This window comes from Typha angustifolia, chromosome 3 (genome assembly GCF_048772165.1).
Source record: "Typha angustifolia cultivar Huaian chromosome 3, ASM4877216v1, whole genome shotgun sequence".
In the NCBI taxonomy this organism is placed as follows: Eukaryota; Viridiplantae; Streptophyta; class Magnoliopsida; order Poales; family Typhaceae; genus Typha; species Typha angustifolia.
In genome coordinates, this window is record NC_133241.1 from 2418108 (window position 1) to 2434779 (window position 16672).

At 36.2% G+C, this 16672-nt stretch overlaps 1 protein-coding gene across 4 annotated transcripts; it reads left to right on the forward strand.

Moving 5' to 3' along the window:
• Positions 1–2146: 2146 nt before the first annotated feature.
• Positions 2147–15343, forward strand: LOC140780209 (monocopper oxidase-like protein SKU5). 4 transcript variants are annotated; one of them, XM_073125619.1, is made up of 10 exons: positions 2376–2515; positions 4314–4423; positions 4500–4570; positions 4648–4770; positions 4854–4989; positions 6111–6474; positions 6641–7006; positions 7088–7166; positions 14426–14625; positions 14752–15343. In XM_073125619.1, the coding sequence occupies exons 2-10, from the start codon at positions 4402–4404 to the stop codon at positions 14855–14857; spliced, it is 1467 nt and encodes a 488-aa protein (XP_072981720.1). In that variant the 5' UTR covers positions 2376–2515; positions 4314–4401; the 3' UTR covers positions 14858–15343. The 4 variants fall into 4 exon arrangements, with proteins under 4 accessions (XP_072981719.1, XP_072981718.1, XP_072981720.1 ...); XM_073125620.1 differs by having other exon boundaries at positions 2382–2515; positions 4309–4423; XM_073125617.1 differs by having other exon boundaries at positions 2151–2515; positions 4500–4770.
• The last annotated feature ends 1329 nt before the right edge of the window (positions 15344–16672 follow it).

Genomic DNA, 16672 nt, shown 5'->3' on the forward strand with positions numbered 1-16672 from the left:
TTTCTCCTTTCCAAAAACTCAGGTGAATGAGTGGAGTAGGATATTCCCTTAGAGGTCTTGCCAGTGAGTAAAGAGTAGAGTGTGGTTAGTATTATATGTTAGATGAGTTATCTTATCTGATATATTTGTGGACATTCTTCAAAGTGTGTCTATATCCTTGTCTTATATTTTAGCAGGTGACTTTCTACTTGTATAATTATGTATATACCACCATTGTGTATATGTAGTTGTGAAAAGCTCTTGATGATGTGTTGTGGCCTGTGTGAGGCCCAAGTAGGATTATCTGTATGTTGTTGACAGCTAGACTTGAGTTATTCTTATTTTAGATGTTGTGAATAAAATTATGATGTTGATATAGGTTTATTTGATTGCCAGTAACTAACCAAACGGTCAGGTGCCACGCACGTGTAATGTGGACTCATGCCATGCACGTGTTTAGGGTTTGGGTGTTACATTCAAGTTGAGTCAGGTTGGATACAAAGCGAGCTTGGGATGGATTATGATCCGATTTTATTGAATTGGACATGGACGGGCTTTGGGCTCATGGGTTTTTTGAGCATCCCTACTCGCGGCCTACTACGACATGTTAGCATGTGTCTTACCTACTGTGCTTGGCTTGGGCACATAGCCAGTTGCATCATGCCTCAAAATTAATTAATTAATTATCGATTGCCCTGTTATAGGAGACACCATCATCCACGATAGTGCTGTTAACCACACCACCCATAGGGTGGTCATGGCGGTCCTTTCCTACACTCGAATCCAATGCCCTAAGTTATTCTACTCTAGTAGCCTAGAGACAAAAATGTCATGAGATGACGAATCACCAGCGATAGGGTTTGCGGCCGATGGGCCCCCCACCTACGATGGCTAAGGGGAAAAAACCCCAGCCACAAGAGCCATGTACATAGTACTAGATTGTGCATGATATGAGCATAATTGAAGCAAATTGTTAGTAAATTTTCATAGGTGATCACCTAAAGATCTTGTCCCCGATGGAGTAACTCTGGTTGAAGGTTTCAATGGGGGTGGTGAGATTGATCCAATGCAAACGCAGACAAAACACCCTTTTGTTCTTACCAATATAGAGGAATCCACCTTAAGCGGTCTATCAATCTTGGAAATGATATTGCGTAAAATATCTTGGGACCAATATTCATTTGATAAGCCAATGAATTGAACCCAAATTGGAGAAGTGCTAATTTCATCAACCAAATGTTAGAAATTAGGTCTCCAAGGTATAAGGTTGAGAACCATACCCGTGAATGCTCATGTCCTTCCAATGAGGACAATTATCAATTCATCTCCAATGAGAATATGAAAGTAAAAAACCTTGCCACTGTATTGATCATTGGAAGTTTCCAGTCAACTTCCATCGCCAAGTAGTCTCTTTAATATGTAGGTGAGAGGTGGGGGGCATCTTAGAAATTTGCCAATAAGGCTAAGTCTCTATCATTAACAGTTGACTTGCAACTTCCCAGGATTAGGGTCAATCGAACCCAAAGAAGAGTTCTAAACTTTGAAGTATGGAGCGAATGTGAATGTTGATATCCCATCAGGGGTCTTTGATCTTTTAAATAATTGTGCCCAAGACATTGGGTGCCATGGTGCTTTGCCCTCAGAACCATAAGGATGAACTTCTTTACCATGCTCGTGAGAGACCAAAATAACTACTTCAAGTTGTAGCTTCACCCACCACCACGATAGGGCTCGCAATATTAGCATTTACTGCTCCCATTGAAGCCACAACAATCGTCGCAATGAGCATCCTTGCATTTACACCATTTGGCGGCTTAGGAGGAATTTGTAGCTTGGGCAATAGAAAAACGCGTTGGGTCACTCATGGTAACCCTCACAACCTAAAGAGTCTAGGGATAACTATGAGAGGATAATATAATCGTTGCGAAATAACAATTATAATTTATATTTAACTAAACCTATTTCCTATCTTTCTCAAGTAAAAAAGAAATAATAAGTATCTATTTACATTAAACTAGGAAAATCACTGTCTCCATCAGTAATTTTTGAACTCAATATAGTTTGTATTTAAGTTTCAAGATGAATTAGAAAAAAATTAAATTAAATTGGGAGACCGATAAACAACCCATCACAACACACTGCCAAAAAAAGAAGACACCACAACTCAGCAATGCCTTTGTTCTTTTCCTTTCCCCCACCACATAACCATTTTTTAGAGACATTTCTTTCAACTTTGTCGCCAATGCCGCACTGCTGCCGCTGCTGCTGCTGTTGCCCGCACTCCAAAGAGAGAGAGAGAACGAAAGAAGTAGAAGAAAAATAGTTCACGAGCAAAAAAGAAGGAAACGAAGAAACCAAGTAGAGATTTGCAGATCTAGTAATGCGCCGCCCGTCGTCTTTCCATTTGAGGCTTCTATGTCTCCTCTCTTGTCTTTTACTCCTGCTTCCTGATGGGTCTCTCGGGGAAGATCCTTTTGCCTACTTCGACTGGGAGGTCTCTTATGTCTCCGCTTCTCCTCTGGGAGTTAAGCAGAAGGTTGGACTTGGAGCTTTTGCCATCTTTTATGCGCTTCGGTTTCTTCTTTGCTTTGGAAAGTTGCTCCATTTCAGTCTTTGTCGAGTTAATTTATTAGATCGTACTCTTGAAATGCCCGCATTTTGTTACTTTTTAGAGTTGGTCTAGCTAGATGCATATTTGGTGGTAACATGCTTTTATTATGAACTAGCCTTTGGAAAGAGAGGCTTCTATGCACTTTGTCTTTCCAGTCAAGATAGATTACTCATTGTCCATTGATGTAATCTGCAAAAGTATGTGCAATACATTCATTTGTTCTCTTTATGGGGGTCCTTTTTACCTTGAATTATAGTATATTAAATTCTTTATGGTTGCATTATTTTGTCATACAATTCTAGTTTCTGTAATTGAGTTAATTATATACAGTTTTTAAGATCTGTGTTTTCTTGATTTCCAGTTTTCTACCGTAAATCTGAAGTTGGCCTATTAAATCGTCCTTTTTGTACCTATTATAGGGAGGCTAAAAGTCTAAAGCCCTACCTATATCATCCCTTAATTTTTTTATCAAAAAAAAAAAAAAAATTTTGTCATGCTTAACTGCTTAACTAGCTTCTTTTAGGATATGTATAGCGAGATTACTACAACAAGAATAAGGCATTCTCTTCTTTAATGTCTAACTAACATGCACAATGAAAAACTAATTCATAGTTGCCACTAGAGATATTATTAGGATTCATCAAAAATTAAGGGTTCCCATATTCTATAACTGTTAAAGTAAGTTTCGTCCTCAGAACTGACTAATTGTGATTAGTCACAAAACAAAGATTTATCCGAGTTAAAGGTTACCACATTTTGCCAACATAAAAAAAAGGTTTCGTTCTTGAAACTGAGTAAATGCCATTAGAGATCATTTAGAAATTTACTTAGGTTAAGGGGTATTACACTTATGAACTTTTGCATCATTTGTATCGACAAAATATAATTTGTATTAATTTGAGTCAGTTATGTTGAGAAATGTATTCTAAATGCAATTTTTTATGTTGAAGAAGGATTCTAGGTATTTGAAGAGACCTCTATCTGATCACTCTCTTAAGCATGTTAGTGAGGCTGTAAGGCTAAATACAATCCCCCATAGTTTAGTCTAAATACATATATTACATCATTTTCTCCATGGAACATGATGCAACAGATAGAAACTGTACTTCCCTTTTTGGAGATTGTATTTATAATATAGTTGCCATGTATGAAAACCTGATCAGGAAATAGCTATCTTTTTGCCAAAATGCCATATCATAAGCAGCAATTATGCTTATGTGACGCTTAAGCTGATTTTATTGTGTTTGAATTATTTATTTCGGGATGAATTCTTCAATTGTACAATGATTTTGGATGACGTAAAAATGTTAAAGAAGAATTGGTTGACCAATCAGGCTTGGTCTAAAGATTGCTTGTTGGAGTCATTACTACCTAATCATGTCAAACACTTGTGACTATAAATTATTAAATTAATAAAACCATTAGATCTTTACTGCAGACATGCGTAAATATGTTCTTGTTTTCTTTAAGCTTTCTTTGTTATGATGAGTTTTGTGCTTGAATGCTTGAGGGTTCGTCTTGGCAGTTCTCTCACTTGCTGTCTTTAGGATAAATGTGCCTAGGAATGGTACCATAGAAGTTATAAGCCTGGCATCATTAATATGTAGTATCCTTGTTTATATTCTAAAAGATTATATTTTATGTTGCTTTTCTATTGCACTTGCTTGGAACTCCTTTAACTCACATGTCATATTATCAAAATATCTTTACTTTTGAAGTCCAGGTCATTGGCATCAACAGGCAGTTCCCAGGACCAATTCTGAATGTGACAACAAACTGGAATGTTGTTGTGAATATCCGAAACAACCTAGATGAGCCTTTTCTCATCACATGGTATGTGTCATTCTATTGCTTTTGTGCTTAACTTAGTGTTATTGAGTGATTAGCTGAATAGACCATTGTGATGCAGGAGCGGTTTACAGCAAAGGAAGAACTCTTGGCAGGATGGTGTTCTGGGGACAAACTGTCCTATTCCTGCTGGTTGGAACTGGACATATGAGTTTCAAGTCAAAGATCAGATTGGGAGTTTCTTTTATTTACCTTCTGTTGGTTTTCAGAGAGCTGCTGGTGGTTATGGTGGAATTGTTATAAACAACAGAGATGTGATTCCTTTGCCCTTTGGGACACCAGATGGGGATATCACAATCTTTATCAGTGACTGGTACATTAAGGACTACAAGGTTAAAGTGAATTTTCTTTGGAATAGTAATAGATATAATTTTCTTGAATCATATTGAGTTTTATTTACAAGATTGATTAACAGGACCTGAAAAAAACGCTTGAAGATGGAAATGATCTTGGAAATCCTGATGGCATCCTTTTTAATGGTTTAGGTCCATATCGGTACAATGATTCAATCCCAGATGGCATCATTTATGAGAGAATAAATGTGGAGCCTGGTAAGCATCTTCTGAAATTTTAGTAAGTTTCTCAACGCATAGCATTTTGGTGCGGTTACTCTTATGCTAGATAAGGTATTGAATTAATTTCATCAATTTAATACAACAATTCTAATCATGAGAAAGTAATAATGAGATGGAAGATATGGTGACCAAGTGTCATTATTAGTTTTCTACTTAAGAGTGTTTTCCTTTTTGGCTGTGTTTGAATAGGGAAGAAAGGTGGACTATTGATCCCAATTATCTTTCCAAGTTCCAAACACTACTTATGTTGGAGTATCTTTCGAAAAACTTATTGTGGTAGTGTAATCCTGAGAACAATGTTCCTCGGGATAGGGGCAATTGAAGTTTTGTGCTCGAATTAATTCAAAGGAGGAAATTTTAAGGAAGAAGTTTAACATGTGCATCAATCATCATCAATGCTTTCACCAACTGACATCCCTTCTTTTATATCGAATCATCAATATTATCTCACCTCTCCTCACACACCTCTGCTCTTCGCTAAGCTAGACTAATCAATATAGACTCATTGGAAATGGAATACTTGAGAGTTGATATGTCCACAATCTAGACACAGGATTCCTTGGAAAACTCACAAAGGTAGTTGAAACCTTGGTCAATTAGTGAGTATATGAGAATATCTTTTCCTTTTATTTTGTATCTAATGCCAGCTCAAGTTGGCTTTAGAAAATGGGATTGTGATGTTATTACATAAAGTATACTTATTTAGCAGTGAAAAGCATAATATTAGACTATTAGTATGATCCATTTGATGCACTTACCTCGCATTATTGAATGCCCAATATTAGCCACTCCTACATCTAGATATCTTTATTGAGAAATTATAAGAGATATCTTTGGGCCACTTTAGCTAATAGTTATCCTCCAGACCACCACAAGCATGTATATTTCTGCCTCGCCACCATCTCTTCCTATCTTAAACCTTGCTCCAACCTATTCATCTGACCATGTCAGCTGCGAATATCGTACTCATTGAGAGTTACTGACCTTTGCTAACTAGTCATCTTGAAGGAATAATTTTTTCTTTGGCAATTTCTTGCTATTAGGAGAGTAAAAGTTACTATGTTTGCATAATAGTTGAACTTCTTTTCTCATGCCAGGAAGAACATATCGATTCCGTGTGCACAATGTAGGAATCTCAACTAGTCTAAATTTCAGGATTCAAAATCATAACCTACTGCTTGTAGAAACGGAAGGTTCTTACACGGTTCAACAAAACTACACAAACATGGATCTTCATGTGGGACAATCATATTCATTCTTGGTCACAATGGATCAAAATGCTAGCACCGATTACTATATTGTGGCAAGTGCTCGTTTTGCTGATGCAAGTACCAGGGAGAGACTAATTGGGGTTGCTATCTTACACTATTCTAATTCCCAGGGACCTGCTTCAGGTCCACTTCCTGATGGTCCAGATGAGGGTGATACCTATTTTTCAATGAACCAAGCAAGGTCTATCAGGTATCCTGGACAATTCCACATGCATTTATGCACAATACAATTTTGTGTACATTTATCCATATGATTTGTAAATCTTGGTTAGATTTCTTTCACGAGTCTTATTGTATTTCTACCTCTTCAGTAAAGTTAGTGCCAGCTTGTAATTCTTTGTCTTGATCAATTTCAGATGGAATGTTTCAGCCAGTGCTGCTCGACCCAATCCACAGGGATCCTTTCGGTATGGTCAGATTACGGTAACTGATGTATATGTCCTACTGAATAGGCCTGCAGAACTTATAAATGGGCAGTTGCGTACTACTTTGAACGGTATTTCATATATTGCTCCTTCAACACCATTAAAGCTAGCACAGTTATTTAATGTGCCAGGAGTATATAAGTTGGACTTCCCAAATCATATGATGAATAGACCTGCTAAAGTTGACACGTCCATCATAAATGGCACTTACAAAGGTTTCATGGAAATTATATTCCAGAACAATGACACTACTGTTCAAAGCTACCACCTGGATGGCTATTCTTTCTTTGTCGTGGGGTAATGCTCGACAATCTCAGTACATGTTTTGTTATATTTCTCTGGAGTTTGGCCATCTTATTTGATTTGGTTTGATTTCAGTATGGATTTTGGAACCTGGACAGAGAATAGCCGGGGAATCTATAATAAATGGGATGGAGTTGCTCGCAGCACAGTACAGGTATTCATTACTGTTATTTGTCAGTCCTATTTCTTAAAAGATAACTTTTGATCAGTAGCTCAAGAAATAATATAAGTTGATTGGACTTTGTCTTGTTACTTTTTTCGTTGTGCCTGTCTTTGGACCTGGAGTATATATGGTTCAACATCATGGATTCAGTTAAGCATGGGCTCTGTGAGCCAATATAGTTGAATGCCATCATGACATATGATTTCTTCCGTCCACTTGCTGAAGTGTGAACTCTAACGGGCATGGGATTTGTTTAGTTGAAAGGTTTTGGGAAACCATTATGTAGACCTGTAGTTGAACCATCACTTACCAATTGCAGTGCCAAGAACCCTTTGTTGCTGATACAACTCTTATATTGGATAAGGATAATTTCTTTTTCAGCCTCTGAACTATTACCCTTTTTTATAATGATCTCTTAAACTGTTTTTTGGTACACTTTGACCCTTTGAACTATTAAAAATATCTTATTTGACACTTTCAGTTAGAGTTTCGCTATCTATATTTATCTATAAGTTGTCGTGTGATGATCACGTGACAACAATATGACGAGAATACTCTTATATACACGTGACAACTTAAAATAAACTTTTATGATGAGCAAAATACCCTTAAATAGTCAATTAAAATCTTCTCCCCTTCTTCAATGCTAGCTGAACCCTATCTGCATCCCACCCCCTTCTTTACCTTTCCAACCTCTCACCTCTATTAAAAAGCTTTTTTTTTTTGTTCTTTAAGCTCCAACACCATCAAGTTCAATCGTTCCCCTTCATTACCGTGGTCCAAACTTAGGATCCACGACGGCTCCTCCATCTAGGCCATCTTCACAAGCTCCTCCATTGCCGCCAAGGCGAGCTCGAGCAGCGTTGTTCGCTCGAGCAGCGTTGTTCGCTCGAGCGGGTCGTCCTGCTTCTTATTGGTGGCACTCGCATTCACGAAGTCAAGGATGGACGAGGAGTTGGGTAGCTAGTCGAAGTCATTGGTCCCGACGTCAAGCTCTAGCGAGGCGCTCAACATGAATGTGATCAGGGAGGCCAGGGAGGAGAGCAACTGGAGAACTTCCCAATGAGGGTGCAGACTCGGTCGAGCTTGTCCTTAAAGTGCACGTTCTCGATTCAAAGCTTCGAGTTCTTAGATTTGTTGAGGTGTGCCGATGGTATCTCTTCTTCTTCGGAGGGTTCTCTTGCTCCGAATCGTCCTCTGAGATGCTGTCGTGGTTGTTGCTCCCATTATTGTCCTCGTTCCGGCCTATCGCCCCAATGTTGCCGCTTCTCGCTCCTCTTTTTCCGAGAATTCCCATTCGGCTCATGTCTCCCCGGGTTGCCAAGCAAGAAATCCATGACCCATTTCCTAAATAAGTAGAAGAGACGAGAATCTAAATGGAAAGGAACCAAGGTTAAGGTGAGAAGAATAAAAGAATTTTAGGAGGAAGGGGTTAGAGACGAGGGCAACGAAGAAATTTTAATTTTTTTAATATTAACTAAGCTACTTAATTATTCTGCCATTATAAGTGAAAAAGCAATTTGGTCAATTCATCAATTTCGTCAATGCGTTAGGGGGTGAGTTAAATTTGATAGTTCAGGGGGTTAGTGTGTATTAAAAAAAAAGTTTAGGGAGTCATTGCGAAAAACGATGATAGTTCAGAGAGTGAAAATGAAATTATCCTTATTAGATATTCCCTTGATCTTTTAAAGCCATATTGCATATGACAATGTCGTGTTTTTCTAATCTATGGCATATATAGGAATATCTACACAGAAAGCAAATCAAGAACTTATGTGGAAGTAAAAAAAGTCTATTATGTTCTTATTCACTATATATTTTGTAACTAAACTATGCGGATGTATAAAAGTAGATTTAGAAAAGAATTCTTCAAGCGAATCAAACCATGCTTATATCATGATAAGACTGTCTAGATATAGATATTGATATGAATTTAAGACGAATATAGAAATCTGAAAAGCAAGGAGGAGAATGGAGAAGTATATGCCAAGAGGCTTGCATTACATAGTGGCATTGCCACTATTTATACACGCAGGTATTTCTTCTATAAGGAAAGTCTACTTATAATGCAGCTATCTATAATACAGCTACTGATTATGTTATACATGGTGAAATAAATCCTGATGATTAGCATCTTCCCAATAGAGCTGATAGACATTCTATCCATGGAGGATTTGATTTCTTGAATCAATGTTCTTTCCAATTGTAGATTATTTCTTTCCTAACAAAATCTAAGTCCATATTGATATTAGGCAGAAGTCAAAAGTATGATAGGTTGTGAGTGGCCTCAATGAAACTCTCATCCATGTGAGGGATGATGGAAAACAAGTATGATGTTGATGTAGAACGAGTGCTGAGCAAAGAATGAAGTAACAAAAACCCGCAAAATCCTCCAATGTGGTGTTGGAATCCACTAATGAGAAAGAGTAGCAACCTTAAAATATCAAATTATTCATTAATCTTCAATAAGGACATCTCAAGTCTTAAATTTAGGCAAAAAGAACAAAAAAGAAATGGACTAAAATACCCTAACATAAAAAGATCAAAATTATCTCAACATAAAAGTATCTTCCTTATGACCTCTTACCCAGCCCAAGTGTCATCGAGTAGCCTACTCTCTTGCACCTGCATGAGTACATGTCTAAAGGTGATGTTCATACCAACTCTCTCGGGGTGGACTTTTCCTTTAGTATTAGAAGTGATGGGTCAAAATGAAGTATATCTGGAGGGGTGAAAATAGGTGTATCATAAGGATTATTTAGGATAGTCAACGGAGATTTATAAGCAATTAAGTTCTCAACATTAAAAGTAGAACTAACGCTATAATTAGAGGGATATCAATGACAAGCATTAGGTCAATAAGTATTACTATGGGTGCAAAAGGATCATATAGTGCTCAATCCACATCTGGATCTATATTTTTAATTCATAAATAAAAATATGATGGGCAACAAAATTTAAAATCATATCCTAACTAAACGGATACGGATCAGATAATTTTCTAATACGGATCGGATCTTTAATGGATTATGGTATTTCATTTAGACACAATTAGCAAAAAAAACTAAAAGTTTCACAAAAATAATTTCTTGTATGTGAAATACATAAAGTTAGCAAAATCAATCTCTACAAACAATATAGAACACATTATTAACAATAAAAAAATAACATATTCTACATAACATAACATTATTAATAAAATTACAACACACAATAAACAATAAATCACTTTAATTGAGCATTAGCATACAAATAGATTAAAGAATTATATATACCAAGAATTGCTCATAAATTATAATCCAATGGGAAGAAAAAGTAAAAAAGAGAGAAAATAAAATAAAAATAAAAAGCAATAGCAAGTGATTTCACAGGCCAATGAGGTTTCTTGAGATGGTAACCCTGTCAACCAAGTTATGGCCACTCGCATACTTGGCCTTGTCACTGACCAAGTAAACCATGGCCTCGGCCACATCTCTAGCCCTCAAATTTGCTCCTTTTAGCGTCCCCAATTCCCTCACCACCTCCCTTTTCTCTATCTCCTCCAACGTTGGGATCCCAAGTGGGGACATCTCCATATCTTGCTCGTCCTCCTCCCTCCATGCATTAACTAGCATCGATGTGGCCATGCTGAAGGTAAAGATTCAATTGACCCATATCCCGTGTTTCCTGAGCTTGCACGTGGCGTTCTTGGTCAGCCCTACCAGCTCGTGCTTCTAGGTTGTGTAGGCGTGCGGGCCGAGGCTTGGTGACGGCGAGCTCGAGGAGGGAGGAAGCAAAGCTTGGTGAAGGGACAAAGTAATGATGGCGGTTTGAGCTAGGTGAAGATGTAGAAGCAACGGTGATGGAGAGCCAAAGAGGTGATGGTGGTGGATTGAGACAGGGAAAGAAAGACTGAAAGGGATGATAGGGTTAGTGACTTAAGTGTGGGTGTTAGCAGGTTGGGTAGCGTTTTAGCGGGTAGGATTGCTGGGTTGGGTATTTATGTGTTAACTTAGTTATTTATATTCTGCAGTTAAACGGATATCCGATATCTGAATAGGAATCTGACAAAACTACTTATACATGTATTTGTATTCGAATCCGATTTTTTTTCTAAATAACTATCTATATCAGTTGGTCGGGTCGGACTTAATCCGATATGTTTTCACCCTTAGGTCTTACACATTTCAATGTTTGAATAGGTCTAGCACTATGATTTGCAACTTTCTTGCAGTTTCAGATGGAAACTGTTTGGGTCTAGAATGAAGTATACATAATCTCTTAACATAAAGTTTTTCAATACATATATGTAAATCGGCCTATAGGTTATATTGAAGATTACTAATACTGATTGTTTGTTGATCTCTTGATGAAATGAATGAATACAATGTGCAAATTCTTCTGTAAACTCAAAGATTCTAGAATTAGGCAACATAAGAAGAAGAGTCGTGCTTCCGGAAGGTAAGTGGTTAGCCCTTGGCAGATTTTGATTGCTCTAAGGGCAAAAATAAACAATATTGCGGTGAAGGTGGAGATGGCAGGTGATGGTGATGATGATGATGAAGGTGGTGGTAATGGTGATGGATTTAATATCACAAAGTGCTAAAGGGATAAGGATGAGAGCGGAGAAATTGGTCGAGATCCCAAGGAGGAGGGAAGACCCGACAATCGAAGGAGATTAGGGGTAATCGACATCAAGATGACACATAGCTATGGCTTGAGCGAGGAAGGAGAAGAGCTAGGGTAGAGAGAGAAGGTAAGCAAACTCTATACTCATTAATTCATTCAATTATGTTGCCATCCACATATTAAGAGGCTAACCTAACAAGTCAAACTAACAATTAATAAACTTAGAAACAATGTATTTTTGCCGAATGCGTTCGAACGTGACTACTAGTTCTTATTTTCTTAAGAAAACAAATAAATCAAAATAAGAAATAGGATCCATAGGTTGTATTCATGCACGTGATGACTCAGTGTGGTCCGAATCACATTAAATTCATAAATAAAAAGTCAATAAAATGTAGCAAGTCGATGAAAATTGTAAACATCATAGATGTTTTGCGAGTCAGTCGAAGAAATGGAGGATTAAGGAATTTGTCAAAGATTTAATTTCCATTTCTTTGCATAGTGGGAGGAATGGACGGAAGAAAAGGAAAGGATTGGGCAAGGAAAGACCTGTGTGAAGATTTAAGGAAATAGATATCTACTAGACATTTTTTCTTGGGTGCTATTTTTTTGTTTTTTTGTTGTCAATGACAAGGAAATGATCAATTTGTTGGTGGTTGGCTATTGGATATCATGAATAACTATTTTGGTGATCATTGAGTCCCACTTCGTGGTTCTACATGATGACGAATTCTTCTTGTTCTTTGATGATGACAATATCTTCATGCGAGTGAGAACTAATTACGCTCAATGTGTGACGGAGTTTGGGATGATTTGGCTTTCATGGCGCGAGTCATCGAGCGAAGAACAAATAGAGTTTTGTAGAAATCGAGAGGTCAATCGTCTATATAATGGGACCTTCGACGAGGCGAGGATGGATGACCAAAGGTGAATATAAGAACCTCAGTTTTGATACAAAAAATGATTCATAACGAGAGTACCAAACAAATAAGGAAGTAACAAAACTCGCGGAATCCACCAACAAGAAAGACTAGCAACCTCAAAATATCAAATTATTATTAATCTTCAACAATAATATTTCAAACCTTTACATCGGCGAAAAAGTTAAAAAGAAAAATAGACTATAATGCCCTAACATAAAAAGACTAAAATGCCGTCAACATAAAAATCCTGACCTGTCACCCAGCAAGAGGTCACTAGGTGAGCTACCTTCTTGTTGCTGTGTGAGTAAACATGTCTAAAGATATAAACAATAAAAGAATCAAAAAGAAAAGAAAGATGGAAAACCTCTATATAATTAACTTAATATTAAGGCAATGTATAGGGGTGAAAATGGGTCAAATGAATTCCGACCCAACCTGCTATCCGACCCAATTCAGATAAAAAATTCCTATCCGATTCAAATACGGATAGAATTTTGAAAAAAAAAACTTGGATATGGATTCGGATACGAGTTAGATATAATTTTTAGATTTGGATTTGGATATCCGTTTACTCTCATTTTTTTTGAATAATTACGATTTTTAATTTACTTATTTAAATAGTGAATATTGATATTATTACTAATGATGTGTTATATATTATTTGTACAGATTAATTTTTTTTTTAAGTCATATGTATTTGACATACAAATTTTTTTTTTAAACTCTTAATATTTTTATGTTAATTATCTCTAATTAAAATATCATAATTCGTTTAAAATTCAATCAGCATCCATTTAAAATCCGATCCTCTATTTGAAAATTATCCGTATTTGTTTAGTTAGGATATGGTTTTAAATTTTGCTATCTGTCTAATATCCGTATCTGAATCTGTATCTGGACTAGAAAAATATGAATCTGCATATGGGTTGAGTACTATCCGGTTAGCATCTGATCTGTTTTCACCCCTAGCAATGTGACATAACACAGACGGAAGTTTCAAAGAAGCTCATGCGAGAGACATATGATGAATAACAAGTATAAACTATAGGATATGGAAATAGTCTATGAATAACAAGTATAAACTATCCGGTCCGTATCTGATCCGTTTTCACCCCTATGATGAATAACAAGTATAAACTAGAACTTGAAATAGCAATGTATATAATTTGATATCCAGGTTATGGAAATAGTCTTCATTTCATGCTTGACCTTCTTATATGTACTTGCATGTATGACTACAGGATAGCTAAGCCATGTACAAGTTATGTGGCTTGATTGTTCCAAAATCTGGAAACCCTATGTTAGTGTGGTTTAGGTGATCAGTGGACTATTTAGCATTTGCAGATTAATGAACAGCCATTTTTCACCCGGAAAGATGCGAGGAAAGAAATTACAAGAATATAAAGAATGGCCACCTAGTGTTTGAAATGCCATTAGTGGCCAACATAGATTATCAAGCTTGCTTTCACCTATGGAGTTGCTACTCTGTCTCTATGTGTTGCTTATGCCGTATCGTATACTAGGTTTTGGTTTAGCAGTATCCATGCTGCTTTTAGATTTAATTGCTTCATTGCTAAGACAAGTTGATTTTTGTTGGAAATAATTAGATATAAAATTATGACAAAGATATACTTCTTTTTTTCCGTGTCCACTGATAGGACTAGTAGAACTACCTATAACTAATGTGAATGTAATGTATCTGGACATATTCAAGTGCAGGTATTTCCTGGAGCATGGACGGCCATCCTAGTTTACCTTGACAATGTGGGCATATGGAATTTGCGTGCCGGGAACCTTGACAGTTGGTACTTGGGGCAAGAAGTATATATAAGCGTTGTCAACCCAGAAGACAGCAACAAGACTGAGCTTCCTGTGCCTGATAATGCTATTTTCTGCGGTGCACTCTCCAGTCTACAGAAGTGAGATTCTTATCTACTCTTTCTAGATCTTTGTATTTAATCTTAACTAAATGAAAATTGTAAGAAAGTGAGACCTGACTAGATTACTCCCCACATGATAACATATTTGTTGTTTCTCCCTTGCAGAGAGCAATCCCATAAATTTAGATTCTCTAAAGCACCATCAATGACCTGCTCAAGCAAAATGATTTTGTTCTGGCTCCTCCTAGCTTGGTTTGGTATCTGGTCATAAGATCCTAGAGAGGTTTGTCATTTGTCATTGTTCTACTGAGGAGTCCAGCTCGGCAAAAGTTGTTCATTTTGGTGAGACATTCAGTGCAAGCATTGTCCATCCAGACTACCACAAATCAGGTTTCTTCGAATTTCTCCTCACTGCTTCTTTCCGCAAGGAACTGCAGGTGAGCTTGTTTTTTCATTATATGGCAATACGGTTGATTGAATATATCAAGACAATGGACAAACCTTTTTGTTGTATAGTTTTATATTAGGAAAAGAAGCCTATCATAGCCCTCTTATGTTCGCAAGTATGTCTAAGCTTACTACCTGATGGTAGTCATCTGGTAACTACATTTCATGTGGAATATTTATTGTTTCCTTTGTGGACTTGTAGGTCCATAGGATATTTTTGTTGATCAAAAGTATAAAATCCCTTCACAGGTTGGACCACCTGCATAAATTATTAGATTGATCATTTGTTGGGGACAAGACTAAATGGCTTACTGTGTTGAGATCAATCCTTTCATGAAGATTAACAGTTCTTAGTAGTGACATTTTTTTCTTCTTAAAGCCCAAAGAGCATTTAAATTCACCCTATTTTTATTTTCTATTGCAAAATTCATCCTACTATTTTTTGCACGAAAAAACCCTATTTTAATTTTTGGTGTGAAGAGAAAGGTTACTCATTTTGTTTTTGTTTTCTTTTCCTTCATTCTCCTATCAATGTTATATTTAAATAAATTTTCTATATCGGCTTTACGAACCATATACGAGTTCCTTTGCCTATTAATCTTGTTTGTTTTTTATTTGATGTAATTTGTTATTCAAATATTTATCTAAGACTCAAATTTGAACTAACAGAATTAGTAGGAAATGCTCTAAATAATCTGCTGCTAAATATAATCCACTAATAGAGATCATATTCCGCTGCCAATTATTGTAATTCTAATAAATGTCATAGTTCATTGTTAAATTTCGCTTCTAAACATCGTAATCCATTACAAAAAAGAAAATATGTTTTAAGTGTTTTGGACATATATTTATTATCTATATTTTTAATTGGTATTATTTTAGGTACGTTGAAAAATTTATTCAATTTTCTATAATTTTATCTTTTAAGGAAATAATCTTATTCAACCTTGTCGAAGGCTAATAATTTGTTGGAAGATTTAAATATATTTTCTATAAATATGAATCTGCTTAAATTTTTTTTTTAAAATATACATATGTTGAATGTTTTAGTCATATCTTTTATCATTTAAATTCCGATCAATATTATTTTAAAATCATTAAAAAGCTTACTTTAACTCTCTACAATTTTGTTTCTCATGTTGATCTTCAAATTAGATCTTGTCAGGGGATAACAATTCATTGAGAGATGACAGCTTAGAAAATAGAAAAGAATAATCTGCACTTTGATTGGTAATATTTTAGATGCATCAAAAAGCTTATTAGATCCTATACTCGTTGGGCCTAACAATCGTTGGAAGATGACGTATTTAAATTCTAAGTGGGTTTATTAAAAGCGTTATGGTCGTTGTTGGCATGGTTCGATGGCATCTTTGGTGGTTGATGTCACAGGTATTGTATTGCTTCACGCTTTTGCTGTTGATGCGTCTGTCGTGAAAGATGCCCTAAAAGGAGTTTTTGACTAAACTAGATTTGTTTTAAAACTTATCTGCCCCCAAACTTAAATACCAAAATTAATCTATTTTACTGTAGTTCTAATAAAACACTTAATTATTAAGTGTTATGTTTTTTTAAAGTAAAGAGCTTTCTAAACTGAAGGATATAATACTAAAGTGTTCTACTAATAAGATTAGTGTTTTAT

Coding starts and splice junctions, on each gene's coding strand:
- LOC140780209 (XM_073125617.1), top strand. CDS start 2,360: ATGCGCCGCCCGTCGTCTTTCCATTTGAGGCTTCTATGTCTCCTCTCT. Junction 4,990..6,110: donor GAGAATAAATGTGGAGCCTG/GTAAGCATCTTC, acceptor TTCTCATGCCAG/GAAGAACATATCGATTCCGT. Junction 7,007..7,087: donor TATTCTTTCTTTGTCGTGGG/GTAATGCTCGAC, acceptor GTTTGATTTCAG/TATGGATTTTGGAACCTGGA.